This window comes from Musa acuminata, chromosome BXJ1-6 (genome assembly GCF_036884655.1).
Source record: "Musa acuminata AAA Group cultivar baxijiao chromosome BXJ1-6, Cavendish_Baxijiao_AAA, whole genome shotgun sequence".
In the NCBI taxonomy this organism is placed as follows: Eukaryota; Viridiplantae; Streptophyta; class Magnoliopsida; order Zingiberales; family Musaceae; genus Musa; species Musa acuminata.
Genome location: NC_088332.1, coordinates 41,531,656 through 41,553,873, shown reverse-complemented (window position 1 = coordinate 41,553,873; position 22,218 = coordinate 41,531,656). Strand labels below are relative to the sequence as shown.

General features: G+C 37.8%; 3 protein-coding genes across 6 annotated transcripts; all 3 read right to left on the bottom strand.

Moving 5' to 3' along the window:
* Positions 1–56: 56 nt before the first annotated feature.
* On the bottom strand, positions 57–3,797 carry LOC103989428 (uncharacterized). 2 transcript variants are annotated; one of them, XM_018826861.2, is made up of 3 exons: positions 2,639–3,797; positions 2,511–2,554; positions 57–615 (listed from the first exon to the last, which is right to left on the bottom strand). In XM_018826861.2, exons 1-3 carry the CDS (start codon positions 3,693–3,695, stop codon positions 409–411), a joined length of 1,308 nt encoding a protein of 435 aa, XP_018682406.2. In that variant the 5' UTR covers positions 3,696–3,797; the 3' UTR covers positions 57–408. The 2 variants fall into 2 exon arrangements, with proteins under 2 accessions (XP_018682406.2, XP_009406542.2); XM_009408267.3 differs by having other exon boundaries at positions 57–636; positions 2,639–3,796.
* LOC135677042 (LOB domain-containing protein 27-like) lies at positions 3,707–6,577 on the bottom strand. The gene is made up of 3 exons (XM_065188907.1): positions 5,462–6,577; positions 4,421–5,371; positions 3,707–3,844 (listed from the first exon to the last, which is right to left on the bottom strand). The coding sequence occupies exons 1-2, from the start codon at positions 6,052–6,054 to the stop codon at positions 5,263–5,265; spliced, it is 702 nt and encodes a 233-aa protein (XP_065044979.1). The 5' UTR covers positions 6,055–6,577; the 3' UTR covers positions 3,707–3,844; positions 4,421–5,262.
* Positions 6,578–8,908: 2,331 nt separating this feature from the next.
* On the bottom strand, positions 8,909–15,199 carry LOC135677041 (hydroxyproline O-galactosyltransferase GALT6-like). Of its 3 annotated transcripts, none has more exons than XR_010514525.1 (8): positions 14,099–15,199; positions 13,510–13,742; positions 13,139–13,426; positions 12,925–13,053; positions 12,633–12,806; positions 10,048–10,155; positions 9,341–9,600; positions 8,909–9,267 (listed from the first exon to the last, which is right to left on the bottom strand). XR_010514525.1 is itself a non-coding variant. In XM_065188906.1 (8 exons), exons 1-7 carry the CDS (start codon positions 14,976–14,978, stop codon positions 9,394–9,396), a joined length of 2,019 nt encoding a protein of 672 aa, XP_065044978.1. In that variant the 5' UTR covers positions 14,979–15,199; the 3' UTR covers positions 8,909–9,267; positions 9,374–9,393. The 3 variants fall into 3 exon arrangements, 2 of the variants coding, with proteins under 2 accessions (XP_065044978.1, XP_065044977.1); XM_065188906.1 differs by having other exon boundaries at positions 9,374–9,600; XM_065188905.1 differs by having other exon boundaries at positions 8,909–9,600.
* Between the last annotated feature and the right edge of the window lie 7,019 nt (positions 15,200–22,218).

Sequence of the window (22,218 nt, the reverse complement as noted above, 5' to 3'; positions counted from 1 at the left end):
ATTCGGATACATATGTCGTATAATCATCCGTTATAACATGCAAGTAAGACTCAAAATAAAGCAACAAAATTTGTTTATACATATTCTTATATACCTCACCTCATCCCTGCATAAAGAAAACAAAATATTCATCACTTTAGTACAAGAAAAGAAACCATGGCAGGATTATTACATGCCGCTACATAGGGAGTGCCAGAGTAACATTGTGCTTCTTCTCAGCTTGAAGCACTTCAAATGCTTCATTATTTCCTACATCTGAGTTCTTTCTGATAGTACAAATATATCTGATGCTTCATAAGTGACGATGGTTACCTGATAATTTTGTTCACAGAGGAAATTTCATTTCAGGATCATTCTGACTTGTGGTCATAACAATGATGCAGCTCACTGTATCTCCAAGCACTGATGCTAATCTTCATGGCCCAACTTCCTGAACTTTGGAGGAAGAGATTCGTCCAAGTTCGCGTTTCGCTTGATACTGAGGTTGCGCGTCAATCCAATTGTTGAAGAGACTGTGTTTCTTCTCTTAAATCTCCCCATGTTCCAAAATGAAAAAGGTTCTTCTGGTTCACTCAAGCATACAGAAGTTCTCTCAAGATGGTTTACTGTCGCATTCTGAGGCAAGATATGAGGGTCCTGTCAGTGAGAGATCAAGGGTCAATTTTAGAACAAAATGAAAAAGCTGTTTGGGCAACTGAGTACTGACACCAGACAAGGGATTTCAAATCTATCAGCACTAGAATTCAGAAATATAAATAAGTGATAACCAATTTACTACAAAGTTCAACCTATTGTAACAAAAGAACAAACACAGGACAATTGCATAAATGACCATGAAGGATATGCCCATATTGCACACCATGTGACTGGTTACACATTTGGTGGTCCCATCTCATCCATGCTTCAAGGATAACCACATCTTAGGTATCAACATGGACCACTATGCATCAGTCACCATTAAGGGGTTGATAGGAACACTTGAAATTTCTAGCAGCCCAATCAACCTGCTAGGCATGTAAATTGTACAGACCAAACACTTTTTTGAAACTAATGGCCATGCCAAACTAAGGGCTAATCGACTAAACTACTATAGAGAAACCTATTAAGGATAAAGATGTTGATCAACGAATTAACTTGAAGGTGAACAAAGAGATTAAACAAGAGCAATAACCAACAAAACCTCAGGCTTACAATGCATTTGATAGACTCTTGACACAACACGGACAACGAGTTGATGTCAACTAAAGCTAGGTACAAAATCTTACATGTAGTCTTCGCCCTTTTGGAAGTTAAGATACTCCTGAAGGCGGTTGGTGCAAGGTCCTATATTGAGTCATGACAATACAAATGGACCATCTCCATATGCTTCTTCATATGGGCAAACTTATTGTTTGTCAGACAGACAATAAAAAAATGGGGTACTCCTAGTATGCTGATGGGAGTAGTAGGACTATTCAATACATAAAGAAAGATTCAGAACTACCTGCAATTCCCATAAGAGAATCCAAAGGATTTTACATGGATTATTAGTCCAAATAAAGAAAAAGAAAGAAATCATGAAAATATATGACTCGGGTTCCTACTAAATCATGAAGTTCGAGCAATGTTGGCTTGCCTAGTCCAAATAAATCTCCACATGCTAATAGGAACTTAAGGTAAGGGATGTTGATGAAATCTGGTTGTTGGGCAGGAAAGGTCTTCATCAGCTAGTCTTTATATGGGTGAATTTGATACATAAACTTAGAATCTTTCCTTTTCTTTTGAGATTTATCGGTACCAAAGAATATTCCTAATATTGGCACATTTCAATCAGGACCGGGAAGGTCTACATGACTTTTCCATCGGAATTTATGCCAATCTAAGTTTTCTAAGATTAAAAAAGGCTTAATTACCTAAATAGTCCTTCAGCATTTGGTGCTAGTACAAGTTGATCCTCAAACTATTTTGTGTCAAGCTGGTCCTTGAACAAAGTTCGGTACCAATCAAATCCTTCTATCATCTATCACCATTGACAAATAACAAATTAGTGATGTTAGTCATAGTCAACCTTTTTTTCTTCTTCTTTTTTTTTTTTGGTGCTAAGTGGGCTTTAACAATTGACATGGCATACAAATCAATTCCATAGTAAAAGAAGAAAAATTAAAATTTGAAATTTTGAGATCAAGTTTAGGAGGTTTCAAGAATAGGTTTGAGCCAGTGAGTATTTTGTCTTGTGAATACCAAGCCGATGACATGAGAAATGTTAAAAGTCGAATCCACAAAAAGGTTATCACAACTCATCCATCCATTATTGCTACCAAAAGGAAGATGACAGAAAATTTTGACTGATATAGGACCAATAATGGAGAACCAATTTGATGCAAAAGATAGGCTGAGGACCAACTCAAAAGAGCACTGATACTTGAGGACTATCCAGGAAATTTAACCTTGAAAAAAGGTCTTTTAAGTGATATTCCATGCATTTGAAGCTTGAAACCCAATTAGTTGATCAAGGGTAAGAAGAAACTTACACAAAATGTTCTAATTGGGCCAGCACCATCATTGTAAGCAGCACCTGTAATAGAAACAGATTAAGACTACTCCAGGCATGCAGATTTATCTTTCCGAACAACAGAAGCAAGTTCCAGAGAGGGCTCACCTCTGCTTCTTGCTGCATGCTGAACAGAAGTACAACTCGCACTCCATTGATCGGTAGAGAAGTGTCGCTTTTCATACGGTCGCCAAGATGGAAGATCATCAGCCACTTGCTGTGGTGGGAAGTAAGACATGGGCAGTGACGATCTCAATTGACTCCGATGCTCCAAAATTTTGGTGTTTCCGTCGTCCGTTGGATGGCCAACGATTACCTTGTTCCTAGCAATCGTGTAATCCGAGTTCAAGGATGGCCGAAACTGGAAGAATGGGGACAATTTCACCTGGTCGTGGACATCAGGCGCCCTCCTCGGAGGAAAGCACACATTCACCTGATCTAATTGTTCCTCGCCATGTACAGATTCAATCCGACTTCCGAGACGAGATCCGAGCATTCCCTTTTCTCCATTCGAAGCTTCCCCGAGGTGAGCCATCCTGCGGAAGAGAGGAAAATAACCGCGGTGGTGGTACTTCCCGCTTCCAAGAACCCTTTCCCCGCCACTGCTGTCGCGGCCGAGGCTCTCCTGTGCTCCTCGACGAAGGGCGGCGTTCCTTGACCTGAGCTGGAAGGGGCCGAACCCACTGACCGATCGCTCTCCTTCGTCGCCATACACGATCTGCGGCGGCGGTAGCGGCGACCGAAGCCGGGGGACGCCCGCGATGGGCCTCCTCTCGAACAGGTTGAGGTAGCGGCGGTCGACGAAAGGCGAGTTGAGATTGGAAATGGAAGTCCGGGTTCGGGACTCGTCGGTGGAGATCGTATGCGGGTAGTTGTCGTCGTTGAGGCGGCTGAGGACGACGCCACCTTCACCGGCATCCGCCGGGAGTTTCCGGCGTGCAGGCGGCGTCGGAGGAGGCGGCGCGGCGGTAGGCGGGAGGGACAGGAGCCTCATGTGCAAGCGGCTGATCCAGGAGGAGCAGAGGCCCCGGCTCCGCTCGCCGTGGTGGTAGAAGAAGCCGCCCTCGACCTCGCCTCCGCCTCCATCTCTACCACCGTTGTGGGCATTGGTGCTCTTGCTGCCCACGGAACTCTTCAGAGAAGACGGCACTGGATTCAGAGACATATAAACAAACAGAAGGAGCGAAGTAGAGAAACACGGAGAAGAAGAAGAAGTAATCCCCCATTTTATGTCGGTCGTTCATATCAGTCTGCTGTCTGCTGCTTTCTTTTCTTCCCGATGGAGACGTTATATTTCGGAAAATGACGGCCGCTCTATCAAAACGCTATAAACTATCAGAGCGGTAAATAAACAAAAACAAAAACAAAAACAAAAAAACTGCTACGAATCGGACTGGTGGTTATATAGAATGGGCGTTATATGAGCTGATGGTATCGGTTTCTGGGACAGGTGGAGAGAGGACAGACAAGATTCGGAGCTGATCCGTGACAGAGAAGGGGACATAAAAGATGGCCGCCCCACTAAGCCATAGATTGGACTCCTGTGCGCGGAATCTGCCTTTTAGTTGGCACTACCAGCAGTAACAGTAGCTGTAGGAACAGTAATTATTTGTATTTTAATAGGATCCATATATGAAGTATATTGTTGTCTTAAACTGATCTAAGAATCAATCATAGTCCAAGAGTTAAACCAAGTAAAGTGAAAGGGAAGAACACAGTAGGAATTTTGTAACAATACAAAGATATATTGATAATCAAATTGATAGATAGATAAGATAGATTGAAAGTTTAGATAAATAAATCGACAGATCGATAGATAGAACAATGATAGAAATCAGCATATGCTCAGCAACGAAGAGAGAGTGAGAGATAGAGAGAGAGAATGCATACCTTTGTTTTGCCTGATATGAATATGAAATCATTGCACCATACTCTGCGGTAAAAAGATAATAATACGTTGAATATTTCAACTAAATTTCCCACTACTTTCAGAAAATGAGAGAAGACAACTAATACATATATAGAGAAAGAAAGAGAAAGAGGAGTATTCAGAAAGAAAGAAAGAGAGAAAGAGATAGAGGTTTGAAGACAACCTTATTCTCGACAGTCGATTAATATGAGCAACAGCAGCAGCAGCAGCAGACTTTCTCCTCTGTTCATGTTTGGTTAAGAGATTGCCTTTCTTTTACAACCTCTTAACATCAGAATAAAATCATGAATCTAATTCTTATTATTTCTTCATGCTCATTGCATGAATGCAGCAATCATTGTTATGTCTTCATGCTCGATACAGAGATGACAAATTCGTTAACCTAATGTTTACAGAAATGGAGCATGGAATACATGGATATGAACTATCTTTGGTGGCTAAATTGACAGGATGTTCCATGTAAAATCTAAGCAACTTTGAACTAGCAAGTAATCAGATCATTTTTTCCTTATTAATCAAACTTTACGATACCTTTTCACTCAAAATGTCAACAAAATTGCAGGGAAAAAGAAATATGATTCCCACAAGGATTAGTTCTTCTGTGTGTTATGGTAGTAAGTGAAGCAAAAAAAACTACGTACTACCCTAGCAAAAGAATCGCTTTATTCATCACAAACCTCAACTCCATGCTAATATGTGCTGCGGAAATCCAACATCGCCGGGTATTATTAGCAGAGATTATATGATACATGGGTGGCGAAGAAGATTACAGTGAAGCAATTGGAAGCCCGGGAGGTGGCCCTCAGTTGACGGCGCTGGTGAGAGTGAAGCAAGCGGCGGCGCTCTTGAGTTCGTTCCGTGAGACGTGAGCCATCGCCGAGTGCATCGTGTCCTTGAGCGGAGACTCGGAGCTGGTCGAGAGGATCGAGCAAGCAGTTTCCATCAGAATTGTGATTGGGATCGTAGGAAGTCGAACGATACAGTGAGCGCAAGTTTTGGACCATGATTCGTAGGCTCCATCTTCGTCTATGGCGTCCGAGGAGGGTGAGATCTCATCGTCCATCGGGGCATGCAGGGCGGAAGAATGGTGAGCCCAGAAACGTTCCGCCGCCTTCATGTTGATGTCGTTGTTGTCGGCGATGCTGCAGCTCTCGACGATGGAGACGCCGTTGTCGAGGAGAAGGTAGCTGGCGGCGCCATCGATCATGGTAGAAGAGGAAGAGGAGGAGGAGGAGGCGGCGAGCTGGTGGTGGCGGTGGAGCAGGAGCTGACTGTTGGTGGCCTCGAGCTCCTGCTCCAAGTGGTGGATATGCAGGTGCAGGGAGCAGATGAGGCCGAGGCAGCCATGAACGGGGTCGCGGTCGCGGATGTTGGCCTCGTAGATGATGGACTTCATGGCCTCGGCCTGCTGCGGCGGGTCGAGGCGGTTAATGATCTTGAGGATGTTGCTGACGCCGAACAGGCGGTGGCAGTTCAGGAACTGCTTCGGCTGGTCGGCCGGGAAGTAGGCGGCGAGGGGACAATCCGCCGCACATCTCCGCCGCTGGTACTTGCATGCCGCGCATGACTGGTTCGTCCCCCCCTTCACCGTCATCTCCTCCGTCTCCTTCTTCCGCCGCCGCCGCCGCCACCGCAAGTGGTGCTGTTGCTACTTGAACTAGGCAATCACGTCGAGGTGGTGGAGGAGGGAGAGGAGGCGAGCGTTAGAAGACACCGAGTCGGATAGAGAGAGAGGATGGGTAGTTGCGGATTTGGCGGCGGGATGGGCGCACGTGTAAAAGGTCGGAGTGGGTGACAGACTCGAAGGTGGACCAAGTCGCACGGAATCACTGCCTTATTGTTTTTTTTCTTTTTTTGCTTTTTATACTTTTTAAGATTTTTCAAAAAATTATAGTTGTTACAATACTTTTAAGTAAGACAGTCTTTTTTGTCTAACTTAACATTACGATAATAATCATGACTTTTAAGGATGCATCATATCCATCGATCCATATGACGTAGATTGGACTTGGCATTACCCGTATAAAGGGCTGAACGGATACAAAATCTGAAAATAAGAGTTTCTCTCGAGAAAAATTCAAAAAGAAAATAGTTTTTTCGAAAAATCATCGAAAGACTGTTTAGTTTGTTTTTTTTTTTTTTTTTTTCCTTCTTCTATTTATCTTGAAGGAATATTTTAATGCATTTTACCATGAGTATATTAACAGGAGAAGTATGATTGTATTGGTTGGATAAGTGATCATATTATACAAATGAGATAATGTTTGATAATTGCTTTTAGGTATAACCAATTTTTTAGGATATTTTTAGTTGCACAATTAACACTTGTGGTAAATTAATTTCCTTGTGTTGGGATGATCTCCAATTATATATACAGTTTTTTTTTTTTTTGGATAAAAACTACCACCAATTAGTTCAATAGTAGATGTGCAATTTGTTTCATATATGAGGATGGAGCATTTCAAATTGAAGGTTCAATTGGGGAGAATGATAGTCTCTTGAATTTTACCATGAGTATATTAACAGGAGAAGTATGATTGTATTGGTTGGATAAGTGATCATATTATACAAATGAGATAATGTTTGATAATTGCTTTTAGGTATAACCAATTTTTTAGGATATTTTTAGTTGCACAATTAACACTTGTGGTAAATTAATTTCCTTGTGTTGGGATGATCTCCAATTATATATACAGTTTTTTTTTTTTTTGGATAAAAACTACCACCAATTAGTTCAATAGTAGATGTGCAATTTGTTTCATATATGAGGATGGAGCATTTCAAATTGAAGGTTCAATTGGGGAGAATGATAGTCTCTTGAATTTTACCATGAGTATATTAACAGGAGAAGTATGATTGTATTGGTTGGATAAGTGATCATATTATACAAATGAGATAATGTTTGATAATTGCTTTTAGGTATAACCAATTTTTTAGGATATTTTTAGTTGCACAATTAACACTTGTGGTAAATTAATTTCCTTGTGTTGGGATGATCTCCAATTATATATACAGTTTTTTTTTTTTTTGGATAAAAACTACCACCAATTAGTTCAATAGTAGATGTGCAATTTGTTTCATATATGAGGATGGAGCATTTCAAATTGAAGGTTCAATTGGGGAGAATGATAGTCTCTTGAATGAAACATTCTGATGATGTGGGAATTGAAGTGTTCCAAGTTAAGTGACAATTTAAAGAGAGACTACAATAGCTTATTGATGTGCAATCCCACAATTTCTTATGGACAATTTGCAGACTTAGTTTTTTTTTATATATCTCAAACAATGTATATTTACTTGGTCAAACAATTATCCATTCAAAAGGATACAGAAGTAGTTCATCTTCTAGCATTCCTCTTGATTTCTCCTCATCCTATTTTGGATTTGATTCACTGTATTTTGCATCACAAATATTAGTTTCAGTTGTAGATATGGTATATAGCTGGTAAAAATGCTCATACATGTGATATAGATATAAAAGAAAATAATTTCACATGTGAAATTTCTCCTAGGCATCTGCATACTAATAATTTATTTTATTAGACATATATATATATATATATTCTCTTCACACACTGCTTTACATCTTTTAGCATGCTGTGTGGCGGATGTTGAGTTCATTGGCTCCCATTGCCTTTCTGGAGAGGGTGAAGGAGCTTCAACAACAACAACAACAATAATGATAATACTTATCTGTATTTATGGATATTCCATTGGTTGACCAAATAGGTTCACGTTCAGGATCAACAACAACAACAACAACAATAATAATAATAATACTGATCTGTATTTATGGATATTCCATTGGTTGACCAAATAGGTTCACGTTCAGGATCAACAATTGATATCCAATTTATATTGTAGGAAGAAAAAAGAATAAACAATCGCAAGAAGAAACCTGCAAAAGTAAACCTACTAAAAATACAAGAACTAAAAAAAAGGCCTGTTTGATTAAAGATCTAACAACAATTTCTGAGACAATATGCAATACATGTTGCAAATAGAATAGCAACTCATAGCAAACCTGACCAGATTTATGCTAACAATGCTTAAGGTTTACTAGAAGCTAAATAATCCCATCTGAGAACTAATTTTAAACATGATTGATTAGGCTCTCAACCTGAAGGTTTCCAGCCATAAACTGTTTGCTAGTGCAAGATTTACTTTGAAGCTTGAAGCAGAATCCACAAATTATAAGCAACTTGATGGTCATCAGAAATTTGGCCAATTTCTGTCAACCATTAAATTCAAAAGTATGAGAACCACATTTCAACTTCTACCTTAAAGGTGCTACAATAATGATTAGAACTATAATAATCTCTAAAAACTGATGAATATAACACTCACACTGCTAAATAAAATGCACATACCAAATGCTTCGTTGATAACCAAAATCTTTTAACTAATGAATTACCTTGCAGTTGAAGGTCATGTCGTGAGTCAGCTGCTAGTCAACAAAAGGAAATTAACTTGTAAATATGAAAAGATTATGTTAAATTCACATGAGCAAATTAAAACAAAAGGTCGAAGTTCAACCGTGCACTTAATAGCTACATCCTGATGTCCAATATAGACAATAAGCACAGAAACAAGGTGTGGTTCCGTGCCATGACATTTTGTCGCATCTCACTGAGATGAAATTACAAAATCTGAGACTTAAAGAAGTCAGCAGATTCTGATCCTTGACGATTTTTAGGCTGCTTCAACCTCCAAAAGAGAAGGCGTAAAGTAACAGGATCTACGTTCTTTGAGCTTTACATGCATGTAGAAGCAGCAGGGTAGCACTACCATCGTCACTTGTCTTTCTCTGCCAATGTTAACAAAAAAAAAGAAGTAATGAACAAATTTGTAAGCACTAACAAACCAGCCAGTCGAGTTACCGAATGTGGCTGAAATAACTGCTAAGACTTTGCCTCGTAATGTCATGTTGCCGTCATCTCATGTTACAGCACTGAGGCTTCCCGGCCTGTAACTTGTCCCACAAGCATGTCATTTGCCTTGGGGACTGGTAGTGTGCAGTGTAGTAATCGTCTATGCATCCAAACTGACAGAACTTGACACTGTGTCTGTATTCAACTGCTTGAGTGCTATTGAACTGCTCAACCCACATGCCCATGCTCACATCTTCCATTTTAAACAACTGCATAATTTAGAAAACTCCTCATCATAATGTGTAACCATTAATCAAAATCTTCATTGGATATGCAGGGGTTAACAAAAGTTGTTAATCACAATATAATTTGTATGTATATTGTTTCATTTCTCTTCATAAATGAAGAAAAAGCACAAACCTTAGCAACCAAAAACAAAAACAGAAGATAAAACCATTATGTTACGGTAACTAGTAAGCTGAGTTTTAAACTTCGTGCTGTTCAGTACAGTTTAGCCGGGTGTCTCCTCCAGATGGTACGCTAGAATGGATCGGACCTTTGCCAGTCCTGGAAGGTCACCCTCCACTTATATTCTTGCAAACAGGCACAATTAGTTGCACCTAGTTCCCAGTTTATCGTGCCCCAACAATGTTACTACTTGTATTGCTAAGCTAAATATAAAAGTAGCTACTCATAGAAGAATTAAATATGCTTACCCTTAACTTATGTTTCTCAAAATCAGATATGATGAACTGTGCAATATCAGATGATACAACATATCCAGGACCATTTGCATATGGTGGATAATTCTCTTCAGGCCATTCCTGCAAAAGGAGATCCATAACAACTGAGCACGTTAAATGCGTTACTTTGTTGTATGAGAAGATAGTAATCATATTTTTCAAGCAAAACTAACATTTAGTCTATGTAATAGAAAAATAACTTTAATCTAATGTATAGCATGCTGGATGTCCAACCAGATTAATTACGTATTGGGCAGTGAAAGATGATGAGACTACGAAAGGGTACATGGTTAAATGGGAAAAGATGCATACTAGAGCAAAATTAAAAAATATATATATATCAACGAGTAATATTGTATTATCATGAACCATGAGTAAAATTTAAGATGGCACAACTGTAAAATGCTAGTTATAAGGAGGAAACATAAAACGAAAGATATGACCTCATTTTCTTGTTAATGCTATATGTGGATACATAGGAATATGCAGCTGCATTCTCATGCTTATGCAGAGGACCACATAAGTCACGGCATTGGTGTATGTGAATCTAGCATATGTAGTATTTTTGTGCTTATGTGGAACTTAAAGTGGCCATGTTTGGCGCACATGCAACTCCACATTTATCATATGCAGTAACACCATACATTGTGGTCATAGTCCTTACACAGTGAACCAAATATCTACATATGCATACACAGCAACAAAAACTATTTGGAACCCTGACTACGAGCACACGATCAGACACAAAAATCTGAAAACATTTATCACACTGTCTTTGAAAAAGCATGAACGCATCAGTGGTGTTGAAAAAGTTTACATCTCCCACTGAGCATTGATTAACAGCTATCGTTCAAACTAAATGGCATTAATAAATAATATCATATACTTTCAGTTCAAATGAAAAACAATAAACAACAAAGTTTTTCCCTGCCAGCCAGTTAAGAAATACAACTATCATCTAAGAAGCATACCAAAGATACAACTCAACATTTGAACTAAGTTTAGATTATGAACTTGATCCACTATATATGCATATTATCGACAACAAGACATATTGAGAAACCCAAGGATTGTAATTTCATACCGTACCAGAGTTTCGAGCGTAACTCGATACGGTATGGTACAGAGTATCGAGCGGTACACCAGGGTGTACCGCTCGATGTGTGTGTATGTATATATATATAAGTTATAAGAAAAAGGCAATGTCGCCTCCTTTTTCTGCCCGCGTGGGGAGAAGAAATCGAGGTTTCCTTCTCCCCCACAAAAAAGGGCGACGAGGCAACCTTACCGCCTCGTCGCCTCGACGATGCTTCGTTTCTTCTCCCCGCGATGTCGCCGAGGCTTCTTCTCCCCGCATGGATGATAAGTCGTCGATGACGCCAAGGCCTCGTCGCCTCAAACGAGGAGGATGCGACATCTCATCTGCGACGTCCAGCGAGGGAGGGCGGCGACATATCAAGATCGTCGAGGGAGAGCAACACCAGATCTCCAGGTTCTCCCTTTTCTCTTCCCTCGGCTAATACCACCAAGTAACGAGCGACGACTGTCGAAATCGACCGTCTAGTAACAGGGTGGAAGCAGCCTCAATCGACGGTATTGCCCGGTAGCGCCGGTCTGCGTATCGGTCTACTGGCGGACCAGTACGTACCTCCCGGTACGGGCGATATTATTCAAAATTAAAATCCTTAGAGAAACCTATATTCAAGGATATATACGCATCAACTATGGAGGAGATACTTTTTTATTTAACCCTATTGCCAGAGAATGTAAAAGTAGATTCATGAATACGACTACTTGTCGAACATGACCTTAGGAAGTTACAAGTGCTCCAGGATAAAAAAAAAAGATCACTTGAAAACTTTCAGGAATCAGAAGAGTCCCATCGTTACATTCATCGACCAGCACTGGACAAAATTGAGGCTATCCTTGATATCGGTGGTGTTGATTATGCCATATACAACTTGCATGAGAAGATCTGAATGCTGTTTTTGTGTTTTCTCACTTTGTTTGAAATAATAATTAATTGCTTTCCTAGGGTTACATCCATTTTGTGTTTCTTGTTTCATGATACCAAATATTTCTGATTTCAAAATAGTCATAACTTATTGTGAGAAAGTCAGCCAAACATCTTTTCTTTTCCTTATATAATTAGATGAAGGAGACTTAGCCTTGCAAAAGAATTTCTTAGACACTTCAAGAAGTCCATAGTTCAACCAAAAATAAATAGACAAACTTTAATCTACCCAAGTTTCCTCTAATCATTGCAAAGATCACTCAGCGGCTACCAACAAAGATTCTTATTCCTCTCACCAACCAAGCATTGCAGATACCTTTCAGGAAGCAGGATCTAATCAACATAATTTCTACTAGTGCAAAAAATGTAAATCCTAGAATGATAAAACAGAACAAAAGTACAATATTAAAATATTGCATACAGAGTTAGAAGGGATATTATAATGCACTGAAATTTTGTTACTTGTGTAAAACCTTATATATGATATGGCGATTGCTTAGACTGCAATTGTGCTTAGATATGAGAAAAACTTGCATTTATGTACCTCATATGTCACAGCCCATTTCCCTTCTCGCAATGGCTTGTGGTAGTAATTCATGTTACCCACATACAAGCTTTTGTCACTAGGGACTTTTCTGACTTTATTCATCACTGAATCAACTCTAACAAAGGTATCATCATCGCATTTCATTATATAGCGAGCAGCAAGAGTACGAACCTATTAAAGCAAGAAAAGGAAACAAAAGAAAACCACAAGATTAGAAATAATTGATAATTAAGACCAAAAATAGCAGAGCAAGCAATTCAAGGCAAAACAGATCATAGTCAATACAAACCCCATATTCACATATGGCAACAGTCTTGAGAACAACAAGATCATAGCTATCTAGGAAAGGCACTATAACAATATCACCAAAGAACTCTGCCTCTTTCTTCAACTCAATATTCACCTCCTTTCTTCCATGCTGTTTGAACAAAATACTCTATTAGTTAGCATCTCTCCAAAACAAAAGGATGGAAAATGTAGGTCAGAGTAGCTTGAAATTTTACCAGAGCAACAAAAAACCGAGCCACCATATTAGATGATTTTTTAACTTCACACATCCATGACTTCCGGACAGCCATACGCTCTGCAAAATGGTTGCCTGCAGAAAGGATGCCAATGAAAAGTTCAACCGGTCCATCAGGAAGTGGCAGGGCCTGCCATTCTGCTGACATTTCTAGATTCTTTTGTGGAGCAAAGCTAGGATGAGAAGTTGGCAATGAACCAGCAAAAATGGATTGGACATGAAGGTCCCCATTAACCGACAGGCCTGTCGCATCCTCAAGAACAAAACCCTACACAGGACATAAACCATTACATCAACAAAATGTTGAGTCCTAATCATATCAGCTGTGGGGCTTTTGCAACTGAAACTTACAGTGCGGTAAGGAAAAGAGGTCACATGTCTCCCATCAACAGTGACATGATAACCTTCTAATCCAGCACTTAGAGTGAGAACAAACAACTTGTCTTCTACGAATGGATATGGCCAATCAACAGAAATCTTCTTTGTCCTACCAATCAACCGGTTTAACCACCATGTTGCCTTTGACTCTTCCATCCCATTGTCATCATCACGGATCCACTTTTCACACTTCAGTAGCCCATCAACTGAAATATCAGTAAACAATGAGCTCATTAATCAACGATCATTAATGAACCAAAACAGAAAACACACCTATCTCTTTGTAAAACACACATAAGGTTCTCAGAATGCAAATCTCCACTCTCAAGGTAATTGTAGAAGAAATTTACAGCAACAAAAGAAAAAAGAAACCAAAATGTTTTTTTTCATATAACAATGTTGCAATTCAAAATTTTAGCATGCTATTGCAAAAAGCAAACCCAATTTCAAAACTTGGAACTCGCAGCATTCGATAGCAAAATTATGAAAATTAGTTTTTTTCCTAAAGTGTCACGTGACTCGTGACAGAGAATAGCTAAAGGTGGAAGCTTGAGAAACCCACCGGATTCCTCGTTAGTCATGGACGTCCAACCCTCGCAACGCTGGGACTTTCCCCACTGCATGCGGTAGCACGTGTTCTGCTCGATCACAGGCTTCCCACTCCAATCCCCCTTCAACCGGGGGTTGAAATGCAGTATCCTCGGCGGGTCCTCCCCGTCCACCGTCTTGATTCCCAGCAGTTCCATCATAAACTGAGAGACCATGATCTCCTTCTTCCCTTCGCTCAAGGCCGTGATCTTGGGGTCGTATTCTGGGTGGGCCTTGTACGGCTTCGCAACCAAGGTGATGTGCGACCCCAACGTCAGCCCACAGGGTAGCACCACCAACCTCCCCCGCTCAAGGAACTTCTCCCCAGAAAGGATGATCGAGTGCGGACAGTTATCCTCCGTCCGGTTCTCGTCCTTCGTCGTCGCTAGGTCCACCAGAGGAACAGTTTTTAGCTCCTCCAGCATCTTCCGGCCCACCTCCCACGCGTCCTTCGCGGCCTTGTGAAGCCCTGAGAACGGCCGGCCGCCGACCGCGGTGACGTTGAGGACCCGGAAATCGAGCCCCGAAGCGGACATCATCCGTCGTGGGTCGGAGGGGAGGCGAGGGCCGGCGGGGCCGCTGGCGGAATTGTGGAGAAGGCGCGCGCGCCGGGAAGGGCGGAGGGGAGCGGGCCGGACCTCGGCGCCGAGATTGAGGGGGAGGCTAAAGGCATCGCCGCCGAGGAGCCCGGAAGCGGCGTAGGCGGAGGAAGGGGAGGGGATCCGGTATGAGAGGAACGGGTACTCGAAGAAGAAGACGAGCGCGCCGTAGAGGAGGGCAAGGACGAGGAGAACCTGCAGAGGCCACTTCCGACCGAGCGAAACCACCGCCTCGAGGTTCGCCGATCTCCTCATCCTCGCCCCCCCACCCTCACCACCTCCGGCCCTCCCCCGGATCAGGAACAGAGGGCACGGAGAACCGCCAACTCCGCAACTTCTTCTCCGATCGGTCCGGGCAAGAACCGATGGAATAAGAGAAGAGAAGAAGACGACGACGACGACGACGACGGAGGAGGAGGCGGAGTTCGTGGGGGTGGTGGGGGCGGTGGGAAGGGAAAGGCGAAAAGAAAGCCGTTTTCGAGGTCGGTGGCTCGGTCGACGGGGGTATTTATAGCAGTCTATTTTTATTCTTCCTGTTACCACAGTTTGGTATGTTTTAAATATTTTTCATCATTAACGAACACGTGTCCTTGCAGATTCTGAAATTTTGATTTTTCGAGAACAGCCGTCCGTTTTCTTTTGATTGTATCAGAAACGCCTATCTGTCGTATTCAATTGTCTAAACCACTCTCGTAACCATCAAAACCAATTATTTTCCTGCCGAAATCTGACTGGCCTTAATCTATTTCTAACATTAGAGTGAACTAATAATAGGATTTTCCATCGAGATTCAGTATTTATAATATTGTAACTTTGGAAATATTATGATCATATTTTAATTAATTCAAATCGCCTTCAATCTTAGTTATTAATTTTATTATAGGTTTAGATTGTTCTTATGCATTATATAAGAACGATAAAGATTATCGTATAACATGATTTGAAATGAATATATTAGCCGACTTAGCCAGTAAAAATCTTGATCATCAATAAAAATGTATTGATACTGAATTTAGTTTTCTCAAAAATTAAAAGAAGCATGATTAATATTAAATTTTTAAGTGACTTTGAATATTAAGATTTATTAGTTTATGTTAATTATGTTATAGCCCATACAATATCCATTATAACAATTTGGAAACTATAATAGTTTCAAAATAAAATGTTATGTAAACTTGATTCTCTAAGCATCTTGGTGGAATAGAATTTAGTACTTTCTATTTTTCAATTCCAACTTGAACTTTTCTTATAAAACTTCTGCTTCTCAATTTGGATTTCTTTGATCTGATCCACAGTTTTTATTTTTGTCATCCATCCAAGTTCAATTGAAACAATTTGTCTTTTTGTAGTGGAGAATCCACTCAAGATCTTACCCATTCCTAAGTCTTTAATTTCCTTGAATTATAAAACAATTATTTGTTGTTACCTTTCCCTTCAAGAAGCTGATCTATTTTAATTGAGCTGCTTAGATGTTGATGACTACATGCTAAAGTGGATTTATTTCACTGGTTGAGTTGTTCTTGACATATGATTTATGGTTGAGACTAATTAAGATGAGCTTCCAATCCCTTCTCACATACCCAACCAGCTTTGTTCCCTGCACATATGTATTGTGTATTCTGTTCTTTCCTCATGCATTTTTATGAGATACTGATGCATGTGTTTAGCAGGATAGAATTGCTAAGAATGAAGAATTTGTACCTTGGATTCTTGGGATTGATCATTGAGTTGTTTTTATGATTGGTTATGATCCTTAGTTATTTGTTTATGTCTTTTATAAGATAATTAGGAAACTGAAGTTGAACATTATTCCCTTGTGATAAATATTTTAATTGGGTAACCACAAATTTCAAAGTCTAAGCCATAGAAGTAAGACCCAATGAGTACCAAACTATAATGTAAGTCAGATTAGACTTAACATGTCAATTGGCCAAAATAGAGAGCTATCAACACACCATGCCTGGACTACGATAAAAAATTTAATTAGATTTAAATACAACTCAATTTATTCTCTTTGTTCCTTTTATTTGTTGTTGCTCACTCTTGCAAGTCTGTATTCTGCATAAGATCCAGTGATGCTCATCTGCACTCCATTGTCTCTTTGTATCAGCTTTTGTTTTGCTCCTTTTCCCCCCTCTCTTTCAAGTCTCTGTCCTGTATCTGATGGGACTGCATAAGATACAATGATGAGGTAGGTGGTGGAAGAAAGCAGCCACCTAACAGCATGTTGGAGCTCTTTGTTTTTGAAGTGTTGGGAGGCTGTCAGGAGACTCAACCTTGCTGGACAAACTGATTTTGGAGCATCAGCTGGTTCTCTTCATCTGTTAAGCAACACATACTGTATATTATATTGTTTGATTGGTTGTCAGATGATCTTTTTGATTCTGAACAATTGTTTGATTGCCCCATGACTGGTAAATTCTTGAAGCCTAACATGGTTGTCACTGATAATTGGATCATATATGATTAATACCCTTCTCTAGAGAAATTTATATCAACTCCATATGCTAGAACTCATCTTCAGCCTCCTATGTTGTGGGAGCAACTTGCAAGCTCCCACAACATGAGGGGTGCATTCATCAGGTTGGAGCTATGATGGTTATAATGGATATCAATAGAATTGGGATCCATCCATCAGGTTGGAGCTATGATGGTTATAATGGATATCAATAGAATTGGGATGCATCCATCATGTTGGAGCTATGATGGTTATATTGGATATCAATGGAATGTTGAAATGTTCTGCATTTCTATTTACAGTCTAAATGAGTGGTTGGGCTCATCTCCTATCTTTATGAAATTTTTTATCTTTTAGTTTCTCTGTTTATATGTTAATCTTCCAACCACAAACTGTATGTCATATCACATCTTTTACTTCCAATAAACATTAAACTAATCACCATATATATATATATATATATATATATATATATAACTTATTCCTCAAACCAAATATATAGTGCTCTATTTAGTCAAAATTAAGAAAAACTGAACTAAATTTATAAGTACTAAATGAGTTGTGCAAGCATTTTTAGCTAGTTTATTCGTGCTTTAATTATCGAGTCATGACAAATGATATTAAAGTCAACATAATATTAGACATGATGAGAGATAGTGTACAACTACTATTAGGTGAGGACTTATGTATCATATTAAAATCTGAATATGAATTTGTTAGTCTTTTAATAAGAATATCAAATCCTTGAATAGAAGATATTATAAAATTATAATTTAGTCTCATGTCTAAAATAGAATAAAACTTATATGGACTTGAAAGATCTAAATGTATCAGTTATATTTTACTTGGGTTTAAGTAATTCAAATTCAATAAGTTGATACATCAGTTACCTCAACAAGTCATATTCTAATATCATATTATATATATATAAGAGGAAAAAAATTTCAATGAATTTTTATATTGTTGAAAACTTTTTATCATGATAAGAGAACATTCTTAAGAATTAATTTACAAATATGAAGGATCAAGAATTAATGTGTAAAAGCTCAAAAATGACCCCGGAAACTAATCACCAAAAATAAAAATGTGCTGTGATATGATATGCATGTGTCAAGTTGTTTCTTGGATTGAAGTTGAGAAGGAAAACAAAAGGCATTTTGTCCTATAGAGACAAACTGGATGAAAGCAAACAAGCCCAGAGAAGGCTCTGTATATGGCTTGTTTTTGGACCACCCACACTCATTTCTTGAACTTTGGAAACATGACAAAAAGTGTTGGGACTTGATTAGTTCTAATCTAGTATGGTTTCTCTCTCAACAGGAAAGGAAAGGCTCAAGCTTTAAGCTTCTTTTCCCCTCTCTCCATTTTGGGGGGGTGATGGTGACTGCATGAAAACCACACACAAAAGTAGAGTGGGATCAGATCAGAACTCTTCCCCTCCAACTAAACCCAGAAAAGGTGAACAAGCATCATTCATTGATATATTTATTTGCAAAATGCTCACTTTGCACAATTAATTTCCAGATTAGTTGGTAAGCAGATGACATATGTAAAGGTGATTAAAACAACCTTGACATGTTTAGTCTAATTCTAGACCTTACATAAATGAAGATCCAATCTTGATCTATGATTGGCCAATGAAAGTTTGATTGAATATTTTATCAGCCATCTATCACTATCTGCCTGTGGATGAAATATTTAATGAACACTAATCTGCATTAAATTTATTCATGGGACTTTGCACATTAAATGGAACAATGCAATCTATTTTATTGTTTCAGTGTCTTAATATTTTAATATCTTGCTGAAGAGTGATGGGAAAATGTTTTATTTTCTGTTCATGCTTGACATCTTTTGCCTTCAGCATTTGATTGCTTGCAAAACTGCACATGAGTAGGATAGAATTCACACAAATGAGCTTTGTTTATAGTGCATGTGGGTGAGTCTCTCTCCCCTTATTATTGGTGTGTCACAGTGCATTAACCTGTTCTTTCTGTTGGTTATGTTTATAGTGAGCTTTCCTAGTTTTGGATCAATTTTAATGATACTTTTGGGCACCAATAGGAATATCTTTTAGTTGTTTTGCTGTGACCTCATCCAAATAAATGACACTGAACTGAGCTGGTCTGGCAGCAATAAAACAGTGCACATATAGGAAAGAAATAGAAAGAAAGAAACACATCAAATCAGAAGCAGAAACACCACCATTTTTCCCACATCTCAAACTCCAAAGACATCATCAGCCTTTCTGATAACACACTGCTGATACATTCCTAAAAGCCTTCAAGTCCTTCACTTCCATGGCATCCAGCACCAAAAACATTCCTTCTTCCAAAGGCTACAGCTGATTCATAACTAGTAGGTGTTTCTGATACATCCTAAAGAGCATCATTCCAACCAAGTGATCTGTATAATCCAAATTATGGTTACAGTGCACAGTCTCAAGGAACATCCATATTATGACTTTCTTTGAGGCCAATTGGTTTTTTAGTATCTTTCTTGCAGTAGAATCCTCTGTCAATCTTCAGCCATACACTTTGCAGTGCTTGACTGATGAAGGAAACTCTTTGAAGCATGTTGCTTCTTGGAGAACTCCATGAGACATGTACTGTAATATGACTGACAGAGGAGAGCATAGAACAATAATCTTTAAAAGTATTCTGCAAACATATTAAAACTTGTCATATAGATTTCTTCTTCAAATCATTTTTGTTTTCACAGTTTTATTGATGTTTGCAAACCCACAATGAATCTGATTTCCATCCAAAAAGCTCCAGCAAACCAAAAAGACCAGATTAGATGCAAAGGTATTTGCAGTTCATTATACTTTCTTTCTTTTGGCACTCTGTGAGAAATTGGCATCTGGGATGAGCTAAAGATGCATCAAGAGGATTGAGACCTCAATCCTAATAGATTATAATTGATCCTATAGACTAAATCAAAGAAAGCTACTGTTATGCGCATATTGTTGAAAATATTTAGATATCAAATCTCATGTAATTTTGACTATGTTTTATGCTATTTCAATTATTGATCCAAATGTTTGATCAAGATTCAATAGCTTCAAAACCCATAATAATTTCTAGCTTGCTTTCATACTTTTACACCATTTATCAGATAAAAACATATTATATATCATTGAAATTGCTTTTGTTTGCCACTTGCTGTAGATGTTAGAAATATTGATTTGTAGGATATGTTCACTCTTCCTAGATTGATCTTGAGCTGATAGAATTAAGATCTTAATTCTCTGGGCAGGATTTTGACTCAACTCTCTCACTCTCTCCCTCTCTCTCCATCTATATAAAAATAAATTTTGAATAAATATATATTTGCTTTGGATATACATATATACACACTCACATATATATACTAAATTGAATAATATTCTTCCTTCTAATTATTACAATTATTACTAGGGCCCACTACTAAATCATTCTTGCTGCCAATGATTATTCTTCTTAAGCACTCACATGAAAAAACATGAGGAAAAAAATTGAATTAAGTTCACAGTTATTTTTTTTATTATACATTTTTAGGTTACATATATATATATATATATATATATTATTTATATTAAATAATAGTAAATATTAACCATAGAGAGGTACAAGGAGTATTCTAGAATGACTACTTAAAATTCCCCCCGAATAATTTGCATGATAAGAGATTTATTCCTAAAAATCATTAACATATGATCCCTTGACATGAAGTGATAGATTAATATCAATGTCCATTTTCTAAAAAATATATTATATTTTTCATAGATATCCATTGTTAGAGACACTTTTGGTCTTTCATATCTTCATAATTATAAGTTATTAAACTAATTTCTTCTGACATGGAATATGATTAGCATCAACTCTTTTTTTGCTTTATTATTTTATATTTACTCTCAAATACATATATTGTATACCATCTATCTCCATAAATATCCATTGCTAGAGACACTAATTTTAGTTTCCCTCTTTTTTTTTTTGAGGAATCTACACATACATCCAATTTAAATTCCTCAATAATTTCTTTATTTTCGATTTTTTTTTTGTATGGCATGGATTTTGGCATCTTAAACATCGAATTTTATTTTACTGTGCCCCATAACACTCTTATAATTAATGGTATATTTATGCATTTGATAAGTTTTCTACACTCGAACTAACTAAAATTGATATATCAGAAGTGATTAACCTAATTTCCTTTGAATGAATGCTAAAAGAATGGATATATATATATATATATATATATATATATATATATATATATATATATATATCATGCAATATTACTATTGCCTTTTTTTTAATTTAACTATATTTTCTATTAAATATATAAGTCATCCATCTCCACAAGTGATACTTTACCTTTAAACTAAAACTAACTAATATTAATCAAAGTTAGAAATAATTAACCTAATTCTTTTTTTGATGGATGTCAAAAGAAGGAATTCATATTTGTATATACAGTAGTTCATGTAATAATAATAATAATAATAATACTATCATTGTTGTTTTTTTTATTTAACAAATGATAAATGACAAAGACGAGTTTTAACTCGAATTACTTAATAAGATTTTATAAGTTAAACTAGTTAATATATTTAAAAAATATTAAAATTTGAATCCTTAACCTTAGAAAAATGAGTCAATACATTATTGAAATAATACACATTATATAAAATGTATACAATGTGGTTTCATATCATTTTATTTTCATTTTGTTATTTTCTACTAAAGTTCAAATCTATATATTTTTCATTGAATATAAAATCTTTAATGTTGTTGCCATTTATATTTACTATCTAAGCTATCTATCTCCATCTTCACATGTAGTTTCTTTTATTGTTATTTTCTTACATTATCTCTTTTTATAGAATTATTATTATTATTATTATTATTATTATTATTATTATTATTATTATTGCATAAGAAGTTAGTGTGACACATAACAAACATAAATAGGTAACGATTAACAGAAGAAGAAAAAGAAAAATTGGACAACGCAATCAGAGACGTTTAAATACCACGAGAGGACGTCACA